The sequence below is a fragment of the Loxodonta africana genome, chromosome 4 (assembly GCF_030014295.1).
Source record: "Loxodonta africana isolate mLoxAfr1 chromosome 4, mLoxAfr1.hap2, whole genome shotgun sequence".
NCBI classification, from domain to species: Eukaryota; Metazoa; Chordata; class Mammalia; order Proboscidea; family Elephantidae; genus Loxodonta; species Loxodonta africana.
The window spans coordinates 64,601,632-64,621,716 of NC_087345.1; the positions used below are offsets into that span (position 1 = coordinate 64,601,632).

Here is a 20,085-nt window from a genome sequence, read left to right on the forward strand (position 1 = left end):
CCTCATTGTTCTTCCTCTCTGGGTAAACTTTACCATCTAACAGATCTTATTTTTAAAAGAGTTTATTAGGGTACAAATACTGTTGCTTAATTTATACCTTTGTCGCTGTAATTTTGTCCAATGTCCTACTTTCCCTGCATATCCCAACTTTTTTCTGGCTCTTGAATATTGAATGAATATTTGGTGATTAGTCAGTTATTCCCTTCTTTCTTGGTCTTAGAATGCTTCTCAGAGACAAACCCAGGAGCATAATAAGGACATTTTTTCTTTAAGCTGATGTGATTTATCTTTTGTGTGTTACAATTAACGGAAAGCACAGTATTGGAATTAAAACATGGAAAATAATCCTCCCTCAATGGAGTTGACGTCTTGTCCATAGACCCACAAATAGACTTGACGAGAAACAGAATTATCCTTATCAACTTATAAATTACAGCTTAACATTTTAGCAATTATCTGCAGATGAATATGCTTCGCTTACGTCTTTCAAATCATAATGGTATAATTAATGATAAACTGTTGTAACCAGAATGGATGGGTTGTGTGTGCAATTAGTTTCATTTTATCTTAACTGCATTCAGACATACTATTTTTTTTTTTTTTTTCCTTGCAGCTGTGTGGTGTCTTGATCCTGGGAATAGCAATATGGGTACGAGTAAGCCCAGGTGGTGACGAGGTAAATATGTAAATAAGTAAAAGCCTTTCCAACCCTAAAGTAGTTTGTTCTTTTTGTAGTGATGAAAGCAATAATAATAACGATAAACGTTTTGATAGCATTTTCCTTAACTGCCTCATGTAATCATTTGTGCTGATATGTGATTTCATGATTCAATTTTAATTCATCATAATTACTCACTATGTGCCTGGTGCTGTGTTGGCCATGGAACAATCTTTCTGGAGATTAGATAAAAACACTATACCAAAAATAGGAGATGTCAATGAAAGTGGAGGTGGAAGGGGCCACAATGGAAATTTGCCTCCTTCACTATTTGCTTAAGGTCAGCTTGACATACAGTTTGAGGAAATGGACCATCTCTCCTCTCCTCAAAAAAAGCTATTTTTATAGTACAACAAGGTATTGATAATTTGGCTAATCCTAAGGTGGGATGACTCATACTATGAGTTGGAATCGACTCGACCACACTGGGTTTGCTTTTTTTGGTTTAAGGTGGGATGATGCGAAAGGAAAGAAGAGAACGGTAAGAAGTTCTCTTGGAGAAGATGAATTTGAATCTGTGTTTTGAAGACAACAAAGTAAAATGCAATAGTTGGCATTGAGAGTGGCCACTTATGACAATGAGTAACATGCTAGTGTACAACTCAGAAGTCCGGGAGGAATGTCTAGCCTTTTGCCATCTAGATGAGATTATCAACCCCCACCCCCCTCAAAACCATTTCATGCACATTTCACATTTAGTTCACATGGTTAATTCCATGAGGCTTTGGATTCTGCATATACTATTTCTGTTCCATACCGCAGTATCACAAATATGGGAAGGGGGTGGGGTGGAAGGGAGGATGTGGAGAATTACTTTGTCAATTTCACCTCACATAATGCCATTCGGGCACCATTTTCTGGACTTCCTGCTTCTGTCTTTTTATCTCCTCTTTACTTTTTTTTTTTTAACCTCTCAGGAGTACCCCACCCTTCATTGTTATTCCTATCTAATGCAGAGTAGCTTACTCGTTTTTCTTTGTTGTCTGGGCTTTTGCCACTATTCAGAATTATATCTTTTACCACTAGAGCTTTTTCAAGGTGTTTACCCAAATAAAGAAAGTTTCCCTCCCTAAGAGGAATCTTGATGCCAGCTACTAAGATAATGCATTTTCCATTAAAGCTTGTACCCTGGTGCAACTAAATGTCTTTGGACACAGCCCAGCTGAAAGGGCCATTAGAAGCAAATTAACTTCTGATTCCTTAGCTAAAATGGGTGGCTTTTCTGGACACTTCTTCCTCCCTCCCTGTCTCCTTCCCTCCTTCTCTCCCTCTCCTTCCTTCCCTCCTTTTCTCCCTCTCCTTTCTTCCCTCCTTCTCTCCCTCTCCTTCCTTCCTTCCTCCCTTCCTCCCTCCCTCCCCCCTTCCTCCCTCTCCTTCCTTCCTTCCTTCCTTCCTCCCTTCCTCCCTTTCTTTCTTTCTCTCTTCCTTTCCTCTCTCTTATGCTTTCTACTCCTAAAGAACCCAGAGAATTACATGACAATTAGCTTAGCTGCTTAGCTGCTTCCTCATTCTATTCCTAACTGCGGGGGGCGGGGGGGGGGGAACTGGAAGGAAAGTGGGTACGGCAACTGCTTGGCAACCTTCAGAATTTCATCTATTGTTTTATACCAACAAGTGTAACTGTGACTTCCTGATGGCCTTGAGGTCTGAGGCTTGAGACCGAGAAGGGCATTTGAAGGTGTGCAGAATCTCCATCATCTAGAATCTGATATCTGGGCCTCATATTGAGCACAGAGATTAGCTCCCACTTACATAGGGGGTACTTTGGCCCTCCTATGTGTATGCAGCTTGTATTTTATTTTATTTCTTGTTGATATGGGAACATTTTCTTTCTCTCCAATGCTTCTGGTAAACAAATTTGGTGTTTAGTCTGTTAAGAAATTACATACGTTGAATGTATTAAAGAAGAACTATTGTCCTGGAGAGGGTGTTACTCAACACCTGGAGATAAGAATGAATTAATAAAGCTAGACGGCATCTTTACTTACATTTTGACTCTTGTGTTCTGTTAGCCTCCCACTCTGAACAAAAGCCCGTAACTGCCAGGACATTAACCAATTTGACTTATGTAAAATTGATTTGATTTTTATTTACCTGAACTCAGTGACAAAGTCAGGACTGTGCAAAGAGCTGAATTTTACTAGTGGAAAAACAGAGATAGCAGTTTTAGAAGGACAGAGATAGGCATAAACACAGAAAAGAAGGACATGGGGGAGATGACATCTCTCCCTACTAAAGTGTCTTGTGGGGACACTCTGTTCTTTCTCAGGATAAACTCAGCACCATGAGACAAAGCATACGGGCAACCATTCTTGTCCCAGGAGATCCTTTATACTCCAAAGAGGATCCCTGACCCGTTCTTCTTTATGCCCAGCCATTCTCCTTCTTTAGAAATTCTTCCCCTGTCCTAAGACACACACAGACACTTTGTTCACCCAAGACAACTTTTCAAATCCAGCTATCCTGCTCCTGGAGCAAACATCTGAACTCAGATTTTCACTTAATCCTTAACAAGAATAGCTACTTGTTGGACTTGACTTGGAAAAGCGACTTCCAGGCAGTCCACACAGTGCTTTCTGGCCAGTGGGTTCACACTACCCAGAATGAAACCAAAAATCTTGTTTCTTTCGAGTAAATCCTGACTCATAGCGACCCTACAGGACAGAGTAGAACTGCCCCATAGGGTTCCAAGGAGCACCTGGTGGATTCCAACTGCTGAGCTTTAGGTTAGCAGCCGAGCTTTTCACACTGTACCAGCAGGGCTCCCCTACCCATACCAGTCCCACAGAAGTGCGTCACTACCTACTGCCCAGAGCTGGCCATATTATCTGGGCCTCAATTGTAGATATTTGGCCTATTATTTCTGTATCTAGGTTAGCTCCCCTCAGTTCTGATGACTCAGCCCATGAGGTTTCAGCACTCTCAAAAGACAAAGGGTCTGCCCATACTCACTGAAATATTATAGTGACACTCTATTTGGTGCTGAGTCCATAGATCTGGTTTTCTAATGATGCTTTATATGAACATCTATTTTAACAGAGACTATAGGGTGCTATGAGTTGGAATCAACTAGATGGCAATGGTTTTTTTTGGGGGGGGGTGTTGGCCATGCCTGTTTATTAACAAAACCGATTTTCTATCTCCAGTCTTAACAAACGAGCAAGCAAACAAAATATAAACAACCCTTTCCCCAAAGACAAACAAAAAAGTCTTTAAGACATAACCAAGCTTTCCAGATATGTAAAATGAAATATTATCTGTAAGCATAGGCTTTCAGAGACAAAGGAGACCTTAGATATCATAGAGGATGACACAGTTCCCTTTTATAAATGCAAAACAGGGACCCAGGAGGGTTAGTTGACTGTCCCAGTATTACCAACTTAGTTAATATCAGGACCCTGACAGGAATATAGATCTTCGTTTTAATGCCTTTACAACTTCAGCATATCACTTCCTGCTAATTGTTTAATAAAGTTTTCATCTAGATTAAGTTGATTTCCATAGTCCTTAAAAACAAAAAGATGGCTAATAACAGTAGCAATCATTTTGTATTGACTTTAAGGGGGTTGACCTGCATGCCGTACCATAGATTTTAGGAGGCAGAGTCTCCAAGTTAGTCTGGGAACTAGTGTTCTACCTGGACATAGCCCAGTCAACAGAGGGTATACAAGGCAGATGAGCTATGTATATTATTCACAAATAACACAAGCACAAGATTTCACTTTTTAATTGTGATTTACTTGTGGACATCTATAGAGGATAAGTGGTGGGCTGGGGCAAGGTAGTATGAGAGTGATGAAGCACGTGGAGAGGATGAAGAAGAGCTGAATTATGCAGGATCCATAACCCAGCATACTATAAAGGGCCTGAGGATTTTCCCCTCAATATCTCTGTCTTAGTCATCCAGTGCTGCTTGCTGTGACAGAAATACTGCAAGTGGATGGCTTTAACAAATTGATTCTCTCACAGTCTAGTAGGCTACAAGTCCAAATTCAGGGTGCCAGCTCCAGGGGAAGGTTTTCTGTCTGTCAGCTCTGGGGGAAGATCCTTATCATCAGTCTCTCCTTGGTCTAGGAGCTTCTCTACATAGGAACCCTAGGTCCAAGGGACGTGCTGTGTTCCTAGTCCTGCTTACTTGGTGGCGTAAAGTCCCCATGTCTCCCTGCTCACTTCTCTCTTTTATATCTCAAAAAAGATTGTCTTAAGATACACACAGTCTAATCTTGTAAATCTCATCAACATAGCTGCTGCTAATCCATCTCATCAGCATCATAGTGATAGGGTTCACAATATATAGGAAAATCAAATCAGTTGACAAAATGGTGGACAATGACACAATACTGGGAATCATAGCACAGCCAAATTGACACACATATTTTTGGGGAACACAGTTCAATCCAAGACAATCTTATTTCCTGACATTCTAGGCAAAATAAAAAAGCTTCCAGAAAACTCTATGAACTGTATCTTCTGGATATGAGGAAGTAGAATTGCTATGGAATATTAGGAACTGAACCTATTTTTTTTCTTAGTTAGAATTTCTTTTGTTTGTTTTGACAAATAAATAGACCTGTATAATCACCATCACAGTCAAGATTTAAATCATTTTCATCAACCCCCAAAGTTCCTTCTTCTCCATTTCTAGCCAGTTCTTGCTTTCTTACCTGTTGTTGTCGTTAAGTCAAGCACTGCTTTGATTTCTATCACCATAAATTAGCTTTGCCTATTTTCGAACTTCATATAGTATTGTCATACAGTATTTTCTGTTTTGTGTCTCGTTTCCTTAGCCCAACATAACTTTTTTTTTTTTTAATTAATTTTTATTAAGCTTCAAGTGAACATTTACCATTCCAATCAGTCTGTCACATGTAGGTTTACATACATCTTACTCCCTTCTACCACTTGCTCTCCCCGTATTGAGTCAGCCTTTTCAGTCTCTCGTTTCGTGCCAATTTTGCCATCTTCCCTCTCTCTCTATCTTCCCATCCCCCCTCCAGTCAAGAGTTGCCAACACACTCTCCAGTGTCCACCTAATTTAATTGGCTCACTCTTCATCAGCATCTCTCTCCCCCCCACTGACAGGTCCTTTTCATGCCTGATGAGTTGTCTTCGGGGATGGTTCCTGTCCTGTGCCATCAGAAGTTCTGGGGAGCATTGTCTCTGGGATTCCTCTAGTCGCCCAACATAACTTTTTGAGGTTCATTCGTGTTGTTATGTTTATCAGGAGAAACTTGTACTTTTTAATTTAAAGAATTAAATTAACATAAAAGCACATACTTTATAAAGTTACTCGTATATATAAAACAAAGGCGTCCCTGGGTAGCCCAAATGGCTAAGCCCTGGACTACTAACCAAAAGTTGGGTGGTTCAAACCTACACAGCGGCACCTTGGAAGAAAGTCCTGGCAATCTGCTTCACGTATGGAGTGTAGTTCTACTCTGCAAGCTTGAGGTCACTATGGGTCAGAATCAACTCGATGGCAACTGACAACACAACAACATATAGAAAATACAAAATACGTCAACTAAAGATCATATCAAGAAGAGTAAAAGTACCTGTCCTAAGATTTTAAAATAAACAGTGTTTTAAAAGCCCTTTGCATTTCTTCCATCCAGCTTCCATTTTAGAAAAATATAGAGTTGGAAACATTATTCAGGCAAATAACACTTAAATAGAATGTAAGCTCCATGAAGGCAAGAAATTTTGCTTGTTTAGATCACTGATGTATCTCAAGATCTAGAATAGGGCTTGGTACATAGTAGGTACTCAATGAACATATGTTGAATGAGCAAAATAAACTTCAAGGAAAGGGATTTCTTGCCATTAATCTTTTTTTTTTTCAGATTATCAGCTATGGAGATTCTTCTGTTCACTTCCGTGTTCCTGCAAATATCTTGATTTCTGTGGGTGCCATCATCATGATTCTGGGCTTCCTGGGATGCTGTGGTGCCATAAAAGAAAGCCGCTGTTTGCTCATTCTGGTGAGTTCTCCAGAGAAATTCTAATATCCAACCTTCTGATTTTCAAGGCTTCTCTCCCATCCTTATTGTCTGTCAGAAGAACAAGCCAAGATCAAGGAAACACTAACTATAACTATTATTTAGAGGGTTTGATTATGGAAGTTAATATATTTGGCTCAGAATGGAGAATACCCTGACAGATTTTAGTCATTCATTCATTCAATGTTACTAAGTATCTGCTATGTGAGAGATTCTGTGATAAGTGATTCCTAAGACTTTAAGACAATTAGAATCCGCTAGGGAGGATTGACACGAGCCCTGGTGCATAATGGGTAAGCATTTAGCTGCTTACTGAAAGGTTGGCGGTTCAAACCCACCCAGGGGCTCTGTGGGAAAAAGACCTGGAGACCTGCTAGTGTAAAGATTACAGCCTAGAAAGCCCAGTGGGGCAGTTCTACTTTGTCACACGGGGTCCATATGAGTTGAAAATTGACTCAACAGTATCCAATACAACAATGATGGTTAACAAGTAAACAAATAGCTACAGTGTGAGTAGCCCAAGAAAAGAAGAAAAGAGGGGAGCAGACTTTTAAGCCTGGGCAGAAGTGAACAAAGTATTTGTATATATAAGGTTGTGATGAGCTCTTCTGGAAGAGAGTCTGTCAGTACAGGCATACCTTGCTTTATTGCGCTTCACAGATATTGCAGTTTTTACAAATTGAAGGTTTGTGACAACCCTGGGTTGACCAAGTCTATTGGCACCATTTTCCAACAGCATGTGCTCGCTTCGTGTTTCTGTGTGGCACTTTGGTAATTCTCGCAATATTTCAAACTTAAAAAAAAAAAATTATTATTGTATCTGTTATGGTGATCTGTGATCAATGGTCTTTGGTATTACTATTGTAATTGTTTTGGGGTGCCACAAACTGTGCTCATATAAGATGGCAGACCTCACAGATAAATGTTGTGCATGTTCTGACTGCTCCATCAACAGGCCATTCCCCCACCTCTCTCCCTCTCCTCGGGTCTCCCTATTCCCTGAGACACTGCAACATTGAAATTAGTTCGACTAATAGCCCCACAATGACCTCTAACTGTTCAAGTGAAAGGAGGAGTAGTATGTCTCACTTTACATCAAAAGCTAGAAATGATTAACCTTAGTGAGGAAGGCATGTTGAAAGCCAAGCTAGGCTGAAATCTAGGTCTCTTGTGTCAAACAGCCAAGTTGTGAATGCAAAGGAAAAGTTCTTGAAGGAAATTAAAAGTGCTGCTCTGGTGAACACATGAATGATAAGAAAGCAAAACAGCCTTATGGCTGATATGGAGAAAGTTTTAGTGGTCTGGACAGAAGATCAAAACAACCATAACATTCCTGTAAGCCAAAGCCTAACCTAGAGGAAGGCCCTAACTCTCTTCAATTCTATGAAGGGTGAGAGAGGTAAGGAAGCTGCTGAAGAAAAGTTTGAAACTAGCAGAGGTTGGTTCATGAAGTTTAAGGAAAGAAGCCATCTCCATAACAGCAAAGTACAAGATGAAGCAGCAAGTGCTGATGTAGAAGCTGCAGCAAGTTATCCAGAAGATCTAGCTGAGATAATGGATGAAGGTGACTACACTAAACAATAGATTTTCAATGTAGTCAAAACAGCCTTCTATTGGGAGAAGACGCCATCTAGGACTTAACTAAAGAGGAGAAGTTAATGCCTGGCTTCAAAGCTTCAAAGTATAGGCTGACTCTCTTGTTAGGGGATAATACAGCTGATTACTTTAAGCTGAAGCCATTGCTCATTTACCATTCCAAAAATCTTAAGAATAATATTCTTAAGAATTATGCTGTCTACTCTACCTGTGCACTATGAATGGAACAACAAAGCCTGAATGACAGCACATCTGTTTATAACATGGTTTACTGAATATTTAAAGCTCACTGTTGAGACCTACTTCTCAAAAAAAAAAAAAAAGATTCCTTTCAAAATATTACTTCTCCTTGACAATGCACTTGGTCACCCAAGAGCTTTGATGGAGTTCTACAAGGAGGCGGATGTTTTTTTTCATGTCTGCTAACACACCATACATTCTGCAGACCATGGATCAGGGAGTTATTTTGACTTTCAAGTTTTATTACTTAAGAAATATATTTTGTAAGGCTATAGCTTCCGTAGATAGTGATTCCTCTGATGGATTTGGGCAAAGTAAGTTGAAAACCTTCTGGAAAGGATTCACCATTCTAGATGACATTGAGAACATCCATGACTCATGGGAGGAGGTCAAAATATCAACATTAACAGGAGTTTGAAGAAGTTGATTCATACCTCATGGAGGGAGTAACTGTAGATGTGGTAGAAATAGCAAGAGAACTAGAATTAGAAGTGGAGCCTGAAGACGTAACTGAACTGCTGCAATCTCGTGATAAAACTTTAACAGACGAGGAGTTGCTTCTTATGGATGAGCAAAGAAAGTGCTTTCTTGAGATGGAATCTACTCCTGGTGAAGATGCCGTGAGCATTGTTAAAATGACAACAAAGTATTTAGGATATTACATACGCTTAGTTCATAAAGCAGTGGCAGAGTTTGAGAGGACTGACTCCAATTTTGAAAGAAGTTCTACTGTGGGTAAGATGCTATCAAATAGCATTGCATGCTGCAGAGAAATCTTTCGTGAAAAGAAGAGTCAATCATGAGGCAATCTTCATTGTTGTCTTATTTTAAGAAATTCCCACAGCCACCCCAGTCTTCAGCAACCACCACTCTGATCATTCAGCACCCATCAATACCCTCCACCAGCAAAATGTTACGACTTGCCGAAGACTCAGATGATGGTTAGCATTTTTTAGTAATAAAGTTTTTTTTTTAACTAAGGTGTGTACATTGTTTTTTTTTTTTAGTCATAATGCTACAGCACACTTAATAGACAACAGTTGTTTAAATAGACTACAAGTTATTGGGGGAAAAAAAAAAGTGTGGGCTGTAGCTGCCAAAGTTATAATTCAGTAGATCTGAGGCCAGCTCCTGGAACCTACGTTTATAACAAGACCCCAGGTGATTCTGATGGTGGTTAAATACCGTTTTGGAGCTAGTTCTGAGTTTGTATGTGCTTGTATTTGATCAAGAGAGGGAGGAAGAAAGATCATATTCAAATAATTTCATCCGATTTTTCAAATTTTCCTCTGTTCAGTATATACAATGCCAATAGCGCTATCAATAAATTTCATTTTAACCACTTTCCTTGGTCAGTCTTTGGAGCAAATGTTTCCGAGTAGTAACGACCCCAAATGTTCAGCTTGTGGAAAACATGAAGAGCATAGTAATACTCCAACTGTGATGTGACCACGGCTGCAGAGAGAGAGAGACGGCCATGCTGATATGTTCCAGGATGTTACTGAATGTGCTGGAAATAATATATATTCTGTTTCCTTTTTTTTTTTTTTCTTTTCTTAGTTTTTCATAGGATTGCTTCTTATCCTGCTCCTGCAGGTGGCAGCAGGTATCATAGGAGCTGTTTTCAGACCTGAGGTATGTACCATATGATGTTTAATACTTTTGGAAAATTCTGAAAAAATGAAATACTACTTTCTGGCATGAATAACTTAAAAACAATTTTTTTCTCAGTATGCACGCATTGTGAATGAAACACTCCATGAAGAAGCAAAGCTTTTGAGTGACACAGGTGATGCTGCAGTGAAATTCCAGAAAACCATAGCCGAATTTGAAGAAGTGGTAATTAAAATTTGCAGATCATTTGGGAAGTTGGGCATAGTTTCTCTGCACACATTTTTTAAAGACTGAAAAATGTCTCCATTTTGCAAATTTGAGTGATTATTGTGTCACCAGGGAATTAAAAAAAAACCTAACAAAAATTATAATATTTTTCTAATGATATGAATTCTGAAGCAGTTTAAAAGGACGATGATTTAAGAAAGATATGTTTATAAGGTTAAGATTAAGCCTTGATAGGGTCAAATCAATAATTATTTTAATATTTTCTATTTAGAAGCATAATGTGTTTGGGGAGTTTGAAGAGTCACTATCTTTTCTGCTCCTCCCTCATACAAATAATTACAGCTAAAATTTATTGCCACTTACTCTGTTCCAGGCTTTATATACATTAGCTCGTTTATTCCTCACTACAACCCTATGAGATGGCTAATATCATTATCCCTATTTTACAGTCGGGAGTCTCTGGGTGGTACAAATGGTTAATGCGCTTGGCTGCTAATTCAAAGGTTAGAAGTTCAAGTCTACCCAGAGACACCTTGGAGGAAAGGCCTGGTGATCTGCTTCTATAAAGAGTATAGCCTAAAAAACTCCATGTGGCAATTCTACTCTATCACATGGCGCTCATACAAGTTGGAATCGACTGAACGGCTGCCAACAACAACAATTTTTTTTTTTTTAACCAGTACACTAAGAAAGCCTCCTTTATGAAGGCTGGGACTGGGAGTGCTTTTCAAGAGCTGAATTGCTGTTGTCATCGTGCCATCCTCTTCTTAAACTGCCTCTCCTTTATTTATTTTTTGCTTCTTCACTGTCTTTAGGGTATACTTAAAACTTAGGCAGGCATTGAAGGTATTCTACTATTTAGCTTCTACCCAATCGTTTAACTTTACTAAATACTACCCTGTAAAGAAAACATTTCAGTCTAGCCAGGATTGTCTATTCAAGGTCCCTCAAACAATTCTGCCTTGTTGCCTTTGTTCCCATTCTTATGTAGAGACTCCTGCGACTGAAGCTCCTTATGTTCACAGGGCTACATTTCTTCTTCAGTGTCCCTTCTTTTTGTTTTTGTTTGCGTGTGTGTGTGTGTGTGTGTGTGTGTGTGTTATCCATTATGCCTTTCTGTTTTTAGTTACGCTTCTTTGGAAAAAGAGTTCATCCCCATCTTTGCACTGTACTTACTACTGTTCTCTCTCTTTCTGAATACTGCTTGTATTTTAAGACTCAATTAAAACATTACTTACTGTATGGAACTCCACCTAACCACATCCTCTTTAATCAGAATCCTTTCACATTAACTATGCATAAAAATCATCTCATACATGTCATAGAAATTCTCAGATCCTAGAGGAGGGATGGATTTTATAGGTCGTTTAACTCAACTTCCCATTGATTGAAATATTTTGTATTTATGGTCATCCACCCTCTAAATATTGAAGAGTGGAAAGCTTGCTAATTTTTGCCCATCCCATTCAATTTATATACAAATTTGATTGTTAGTGTGTTTTCTTAATTCGAAACAAAATCTTCCTCCCTAGAACTTACATCATTATTCCTTCTAGAGTTTTGGAAGAAAAGGAAAATCTATTGATGCTTCTACACATGGAAACTTTTCCATCGAAAATGGCTATTGTGTGTTTCCTAGAAGCTTTGCTTTCCAAGTTTAGGAATTCTTGGTTTCTTGAACTATTTATCGGATGACATTTTCTTCCACAGCATTAACCAGTTCCTATTTGGATAGACTCCAACTCAGAAAATTCTGCTTAAAGCATCATTTCTAAGAGTTAAAACCTCATATGGGTCAGTCCTTGTTTAACTTCCTCTCTGTTGTGCTTTTCCTAGCTCTCCCATTGCTGTGTTCCTTCATTATCTTCTCTCCAGAATCATTCCCATTCTAGAGCCCAGACTTATCCAGGCTAAAGCGGGAAGATTTTAGGCAACCTCAGTTCCTCCACTGTCTGGGGCTTGACTTCCCTATTGAATTAACCCAGAAGAAGATGTACTAGAGGTAACCAACAGACTTCTGGGTGAGGGTCTGAGTCTCACTTGCTGCACATTGTCCCTGGGATTCAAGGTCTCAGTGCCAACCACTGATTTCTTAATGTTATACTCCCATTCATATATAGAAATCCTGTGTCTGAAGCTCTTTGTGTTCATAGGACTATATTTCTTCTTGACTGCCTATTCTGAGTTTTGCGTGTGTGTTTCTTATCCATGATGCCTTTCTGTTTTTAGTTATGCTTCTTTGGGAAAACAGTCTTGGCCCTAACCCTGGCTGGGTAACTTTGGGGCCCTGGCACACATGGACAGAAACTGCAGATGCTAAGTACCTTTCCCTTTGGATTTCAGACAATTCTCACATAAATTTCCTTTTAACTTACTGATGGGATGTACCCCTTTTGGATTCTTGGAGATGACTATTTGTCTGCATATTATTGTATCATTCATTGCACAGTGCCTTATTCATCCAGCTGTTATATCTCTGTGAATAAGTCTTAATCAACTTCTTCCTCAAATGCTTCCACCTCTGAACTAGTTGCCAGATATTATGCCAAACTGTAACCCTCTTACCTCCTACCCTGTCTTACTACAAGTATGGCTCTATGCCTCCCTAATAAATACTGAGGTATATTGTATTCCAAAGATGCACTGACCTGTGAATGTATATAAACCAAATAGTGGGTCTAACACTCCCTTTGCATAAATTAATATTATTCAAGATTACTTAATGGGAAACAGTGACCAATTAGTCAAGTCTACCACAGGAACAGGAAAGGAGATTGCTTCAAGATTGCCCTCTTTGCTAATATTGACCTTGGAACCAACTGAAATCTCAATTTTTTGTCATATGGAAGTCTGCTGAGTTACATATTTGTGCAATTAATTCTTTGTGACAAAATGCAAGACTTTATATCTGCCTTAGTTTAACTTGTTAGTTCAAGTCCATTGTTTCACCATCTCTAAAGCTGGATTTTGTTCTCCAGGGTATTAATCATCTCTTCAAGTGCCTCATCAGCTAGAGTTGAAAAGATACTTTTCATATCTTTATCCAAATTACTGATAACAACGTTAAGCAGAACACATTCTTGTGAAAGCATAATGGAAACAACAACAACACAACAAAAACAAAAGCAATAGCAGCTAACATGTATTGAGTATTTTCTATGAGCCAGGCACTGGGCTAAACATTTCATATCTTTATGTGGGTTTTTTCATTTTTATCTTTATAACAAATGTATGCATTAGATACTGTTATTAGCAGCTATGATTATCTGTGGAAACCCTAGTGGCTTAGTGGTTAAGAGTTTAGCTGCTAACCAAAAGGTTGGAAGTCTGAATCCAGCAGGCACTCCTTGGAAACTCTATGAGGCAGTTCTACTCTGTCCTATAGGGTCACTATTTGTTGGAATCAACTTAACAGCAATGGGTTTTATTATTATCTGTATTTTATAGAAGAAGAATCTGTGGCACAGACAGATTTAAGTAACATGGGTAACATGATCATCCAGCCAGTAAGTGAGAGTTCTTTCAATATCCTGGCATTGCAATGCATCTGAGCCTAGAGAACTGTCCAGTTTGGGGCTTGATTACTTCAGCAATTTTTTTCTGCCATTTCTGCATAGTTTTCTCCCAGATAGAGCGGATAGAAGCAAGATGAGAGATGATTACTTCTCTCTCTTTTGTCTAGTAATATTGTGTACCATATGCCCTGGATCATAGGGCTTACCACTTCCTTAAAGGAGCCCTGGTAGCTCAATGGTTAAGCTCTTTGCTGCTAAGTGAAAGGTTGGCGGTTTGAACTTACTTGATGGAGAAAGATCTGGTGGTATGCTCCCATAAAGATTACAGCCTAGAAAACCCTTGGTGCAGTTCTATTCTGTCACATGAGGTCTCTGTGAATTGAAATGGACTCAATGGCACATAACAGCAACAACCATTTCTTCTAAAAACCAATATTTGTTATTCTTTCTCCAAAAATGGCCACGACGCTTGTTCCTCTTCTGCTTAACAATTCCCCATGTTTCAGTTTATTCTGGGTCTTAATCTTTCTGACATCTTTCTTAGAGCTTCATCCTTCATTCGTAGCACTCTCACGTTCTCTCTGTCTCTCTCTCTATCTCCATGTAAAAGCCAGTCTGTTGGGCAGCCCCTTGAGCATCTTTTTTGGCCTTTGAGTTACCTTTCACCCTTCTATTACTCTGCTCCAGGAATGACCAATGATCATGAAATAGAAATTTCATTAAAAAAAATTTCTGTCTCTTTTTTTTTATTTGAGCAACATTTCTTTTAAGAGACTTTGAATCTCTCATGAACTCTTTGTAATCTTCTTTGCTAAAATCTAGGATACAGAGATTTGATTCTGACCCTTTCTTTTGCTATTAAAAACTGGAAGGTGAATTCTTTATCTTCTTCCCAAGTTCCCATGACTGTTGCATCTACAGCCCATTCTTCCTTCATTAAGACCAAAATGGAAAATTCCTTCATTTTTTGCTTGTACACATTCAGAAAGATGGGTGAGGTGAATTACACAATATTTTAATATAAGAAAAATCTTAATAATGGCTTCAGAATAATATAATTCAATTATTTATGATGCTTTTTGTTTTCTTTAGTGACTGCTTTTTATATCTGCTTTTCATCTGACAGTTTAAATGCTGTGGTTTGGTAAATGGAGCTGCTGATTGGGGAAATAATTTCGAGAAGTATTACAAGTCATGTGAATGTCCACCTAACTCAAATTCATCTTGTGCAATTTATGAAGGAAAGTATGTTTACAAACAGGTGAGAACTAAATCAAATGAGGTAGTAAAAGTAATCTTGTTATTCTCCTTTCACAATGAAAGTCTCTACAAAAATAAAATTGCAGCAATAGTAATGTGAATCATGACATCAGTATCACTGGTATTCCTCAAACAAGGAAGAAACATTTGTTTAAAGATATGAGCATATATATACATGTTTATGTATGTACACACACTCACTCCTCGCTTCTCGACATGGTTAGGTTCTAAAGACCAGGCCATTATGCGAAAATTGACATTATGCAAAGGTGGATGATGAACACATCAGATCACAAAATATTATGTGGGACACATATGTTGTCCCTCTGGACCCAAGAGGCAGAAAATGTGGGTGGGTGCTGTATGTCCCACTGGTCACAAAAGGGTTACTGCCAGATGTATGTCATTAATGAGCAAAATAGTTGGATAGTAGATTTTTTACTACTGTCATAAATGTGAAATGTCAGATAAAGAGATAGTCAATAGGTGAGGAGTAGATATATACATATGGTGGTATATATATATGTATTTGTATATATATGTGTATATAAAGTATTTCATTTCTTCTATGAGTCGGGCATCATTTATACCCAGCCAAAAGGTCAAAAAATATTCTACTGCAAGAGGAGGCAAATGAATAGATAAGAGTTTAATTTTTCCCTCTTCAAAGATCGTATTCAATATTCTCCTCATTATCATAAATTCTACGATAAATCAACATGTTTAATTTTCAAACATTAAGGTCTTTTGTCTAATTGATGGTTTATCTCCTAACTAATCATATAGATATAAAGAAAAGATTTGGCCTTTAAGGATTTAACCTCTGGATGATAAGTGTATCTGCCAATTTGCCTAGTTATTGCTCGAGTTGAGAAGTTGCCTCTCACATTTAAGTCAATTGAAAAAGCTAAGTTTACCTTTTCTGTGTTGTAGGTTTAGAATAAATTTGTAGATGTCATATTTCTTTTATTTATTATTGATTAATTCACCAAATATTTATTGATCACGTCCTATGTACCTTTGTCCAAGGCACAGGAGATCCATCCCTGAACAGGGCACAATGTCTGCCTTCACGGAGCTGACACTCAAATAGGGAAGAGGGAGAGATAATTGCTAGGCAATGTCAATTCAATGGGCAACTGGTGTTGCTAAGATAGGGATCAGCACAAGATACTATGGGAGCCCATCTAACTCAGCTTTCCAGAGGACATATGTCCCTTACTGCAGGGCTTTACAGAAGCTGTTCCCTCTGCCTGGCAGGAATGCACACAAAAATGACAAGTGATATGGAAGCCCTGGTGGCATAGTGGTTAAGTGCTACGGCTGCTAACGAAGGAGTTGGCAGTTCAAATCTGCCAGGGGCTCCTTGAAAACTCTATGGGGCAGTTCTACTCTGTCCTATAGGGTCACTATGAGTCCGACTCAACCGCACTGGGGTATTTTTTCTTTTCCATTAGTGTTTTAATTCATTCATCGCCATTCTTGGGTCAGACAGAATGTTGCTAGAATCAGACATGCTTCTGGATCCCTGAGGAGATTGTAATCTAGTTGGGAGAGAGATACATAAAAGCTATTAATATTCACAATGAATTAATTGCTGTAATACCCGCAAGCAGCAGGTGCTGTAATACCTGAAAGGAAACCCTGATAGAATAGCGGTTAAGAGCTTCGGCTCCTAACCAAGAGGTCGGCAGTTTGAATCCACCAGGCACTCGGTGGAAACTGTATAGGGCAGTTCTACTCTGTCCTATAGGGTCACTATGAGTAGGAATTGACTGGACAGCAGTGGGTAGTACCTGAAAATTATTTTCAGTCTAGCATTTTTTGCTTTAGTAATGGCTACTGAGGTTAATATATAAAAGGAAACAGAAAGTATTTCAAATGAAACTTCCTTCCTCCTGACTATTCATATCCCTTTCACTAATCTTATAAAAATTAGAAAGGCTTTGTTCTGAAAGGAAATTTCTGTCACTAATATTTAAAGTAACTCATGGGGGAGAAGTTATCTACCAGACTACGATTTTACTATGACTTTTCATCGTCAAAGTAATATAATAAAGAAATTTTTATTCTTACTTTTTATATTCCTTCCAGCTTCCTTCCTTCATAACTAATTTTAGTGACACAATAATCACAAAGAAGAAGGGAAATAAATGTACTGTAATTGAATGTAGTTTCCAGTCAGGATAATGAGGAAATTAGTAAATTCAATTGCAGATTGCTTCTGTAAAAGAATCAAATTAAAAATGTTTTTCTTCAAGGTCGATTTTGAAAAGCTACTAGCACTATCCTAAAAAATAATAGATATTCCCTCAAAGTTCACATATAATTCAGCTGAATGTAGGCTGATAGCTGTACCAGTTTCCCAAAAAGAAGGTCATAAATTCATAAGATATTTTCATCTGCCTTGTGTCATTTGCAACAAGTCTGGAAAAATAGAAATTCTGGAATGGCTATAATTCACATTTCCCTTTTTTTCCCCCTTCTCTTTCACCCATATAACCTGGTTATCTGGAGGAGGAGGAGGGGGAGGGGGAAAAAAACTCTCACATAGAATGAATGTTTCACAGTAGATAAAATCATTAATCTCTTAGTTAATCCTAAATGTAATAATTCCCTTTAATGTTTACCACTTGGGTCAGATATAAATGGAGAAATCCATTAGAGCCGGGAATGAATAGGCAAAGACTGTCTAGTTTGGCTTTTTGGAGAACTTTTTTTATTTAACAAATGACAATGTTTTGTTAGCCTTTTGCACATACGTGATTATCATAAGGATGATATACTTTTTGACAATCCAGACAATACCACTATTACATTGTGAAACAATTTTCCTTTTTTTTAGTTTTCCTTATAATTTACAATTATCAGAATTTTTAGTTTGATCTGAAATGTTTTAAGGTTGGAAGTACATGCGTCTTTGAATAAATTTCACCCCAAAAACGTGACATAGACAAGTTTCTAAATTTCCTTTTCTATCTAAAGTAAGGACTTAACAGTAGACAGAATAATTTTTTCTTTTGAAGAAACATGTAACACTGATAAATATTAAGGGATTTTGTAAAAAATTCTGTTTTGAAAATGGAGATTTGCAATATTATTACCTAAACCTCAACCTGGGAACTCATTGCTTAGGGTATAAACCTAAGAAATAAAAAGATGAGGCAAGTTCAGCTCTAAAATTACTGTTTATAATCAAAGATCCACAGATTCAACAACTGAGTAGCTGAAGCAAACCATTGCTTTTCAAATGATTTTTAATATATGAACAAACCACCATAGATAAAACTTTTTGGGAAGAGAGGGGTGTGCAGGGAACAATCCAATTCCCTTTTTTGAGTATGCTCCTTGGTAGCAATTTAGAAAGTCAATCAACTCAATAAAAATCTTAATTAAAATAAGGTCAACATTTTATTAAAAGTAACTTTTATTTATTTATTTTTTACAGACATGTGTTTCTTCAATAAACCAGTATTTGGAAAAACATATTATCATAGTTATTGGAATAGCATTTGGACTGGCAGTTATTGAGGTACGGTATAATCTTGCATTACTGACTCTTCATTCATTCTCTTGTTTGCACATTGATTTTTATAACAAATAATTATACTGAACTAAATAAAAACCAGCGCTTTTGAAAATCACTGGGATACCAAGTGCCCAAATCCCTGCATTTCTCTCCATCAGTCTTGAATCTGGAGAAGGGTTCACAGTTCTATCGAGTAGGGCGCAAGAGTATCATTTTTGGGTAATGTCTCTACTGCGAAAAATATAAAATTAATTATAATTTCCACACAGTTCTCATTCCCAGATATTCTTTCCCCATTGAAAACTAGCACAAGAGTTAAAGTATCCAGAAGTTAGAAGAAACAGCAACAAAAAAAGCAAAACACAGCCTTATAATTTTGCGTTTTCTTCCTAATTTTGAAACAGAAAGTAAAAACTGAGCTCAATGTGGGGAGCTGCTTTCCTGCTCTCCCATTCTGGTGAAATCTAACAGGTTCTAAAAACTAGAGGCAAGGCCTCCAATTTTCTCAGCTTAAGGTCTGTGGGCTGATTTGGAGACATTTTCAAAGAGGCTTTGCTTCAGGTTAATTAATTACTTTCATCAAATTGATTATTGATGTTTAAAAAATATATATCATCTAGATTTTTTATCTTATGGATTTTTTTTGGCATGGCTTTTTTAGAACATGCGAAGTATTTTTTATATGGCCTAAAATCCGTAGCAAGAAAATGAAATAAAACTGCTTCAGAGAAGCATTGTTGGAATCATCCCAGATCTTGGGTAATTCAGGTATCAAAACTTGTCGCCACTGAGTTGATTCCAACTCATAGAAAACCTGAAGGAGCACTGCCCCATAGGGTTTCCAAAGTGTGGCTGGTAGAGCTGAATTGCCAAACTTTAGGTTAGCAGCCTAGCTCTTAACCACTGCATCACCAGGGGAGATAGCAAGTGGATCAAATTCACTCACAGTCCCATTTCAGGGCATTTACTACATGCTGATGTCATCACTAATGTGCGATGTCTCCCTGTTATTGCCTCTGAGGGCTGATTAGCACAGGGAGGGACTTCCGCTTCATTCTCACTGAAAGCTGGGCAATGGTCACCTTGGACTTTCTGGTAGCTTACTACCCCTCACTTCTGCCACATCACTGCTAGAGAGGAACGTAGCTGGGATTGGAGCAATTTAGTATTCAAAATGGTCATTTAGGTTTCTAGTGGAATTTCCTAGGCAGCCATCAGAGAAAGGAGAATAGCAGCAAATCGGGTCGTTGAATGTTACTTTCTTGTAGCCCAAGTGAATAGGTCTAGATACAAAACATCCCCTGTTAGTATGGCTGTTTTTCTTTAGGTCTGACGTATGATCAGTCAAATGGTGCTACGCATTAGGTCTGTTTCTCTCAATTCTGC

The 20,085-nt window shown here is 38.2% G+C and overlaps 1 protein-coding gene across 3 annotated transcripts in view; it reads left to right on the top strand.

The window, feature by feature from the left end:
- TSPAN8 (tetraspanin 8) overlaps positions 1–20,085 on the top strand; it is a 54,169-nt gene that overhangs the window by 27,903 nt on the left and 6,181 nt on the right. For all 3 annotated transcript variants that reach the window (XM_064283872.1, XM_064283871.1, XM_023558904.2), the window contains 6 exons: positions 614–676; positions 6,562–6,699; positions 10,114–10,188; positions 10,285–10,392; positions 15,037–15,171; positions 18,619–18,702. In XM_064283872.1, coding sequence (XP_064139942.1) covers positions 614–676; positions 6,562–6,699; positions 10,114–10,188; positions 10,285–10,392; positions 15,037–15,171; positions 18,619–18,702 — 603 coding nt within the window. The remainder of the gene's footprint in view (positions 1–613; positions 677–6,561; positions 6,700–10,113; positions 10,189–10,284; positions 10,393–15,036; positions 15,172–18,618; positions 18,703–20,085) is intronic.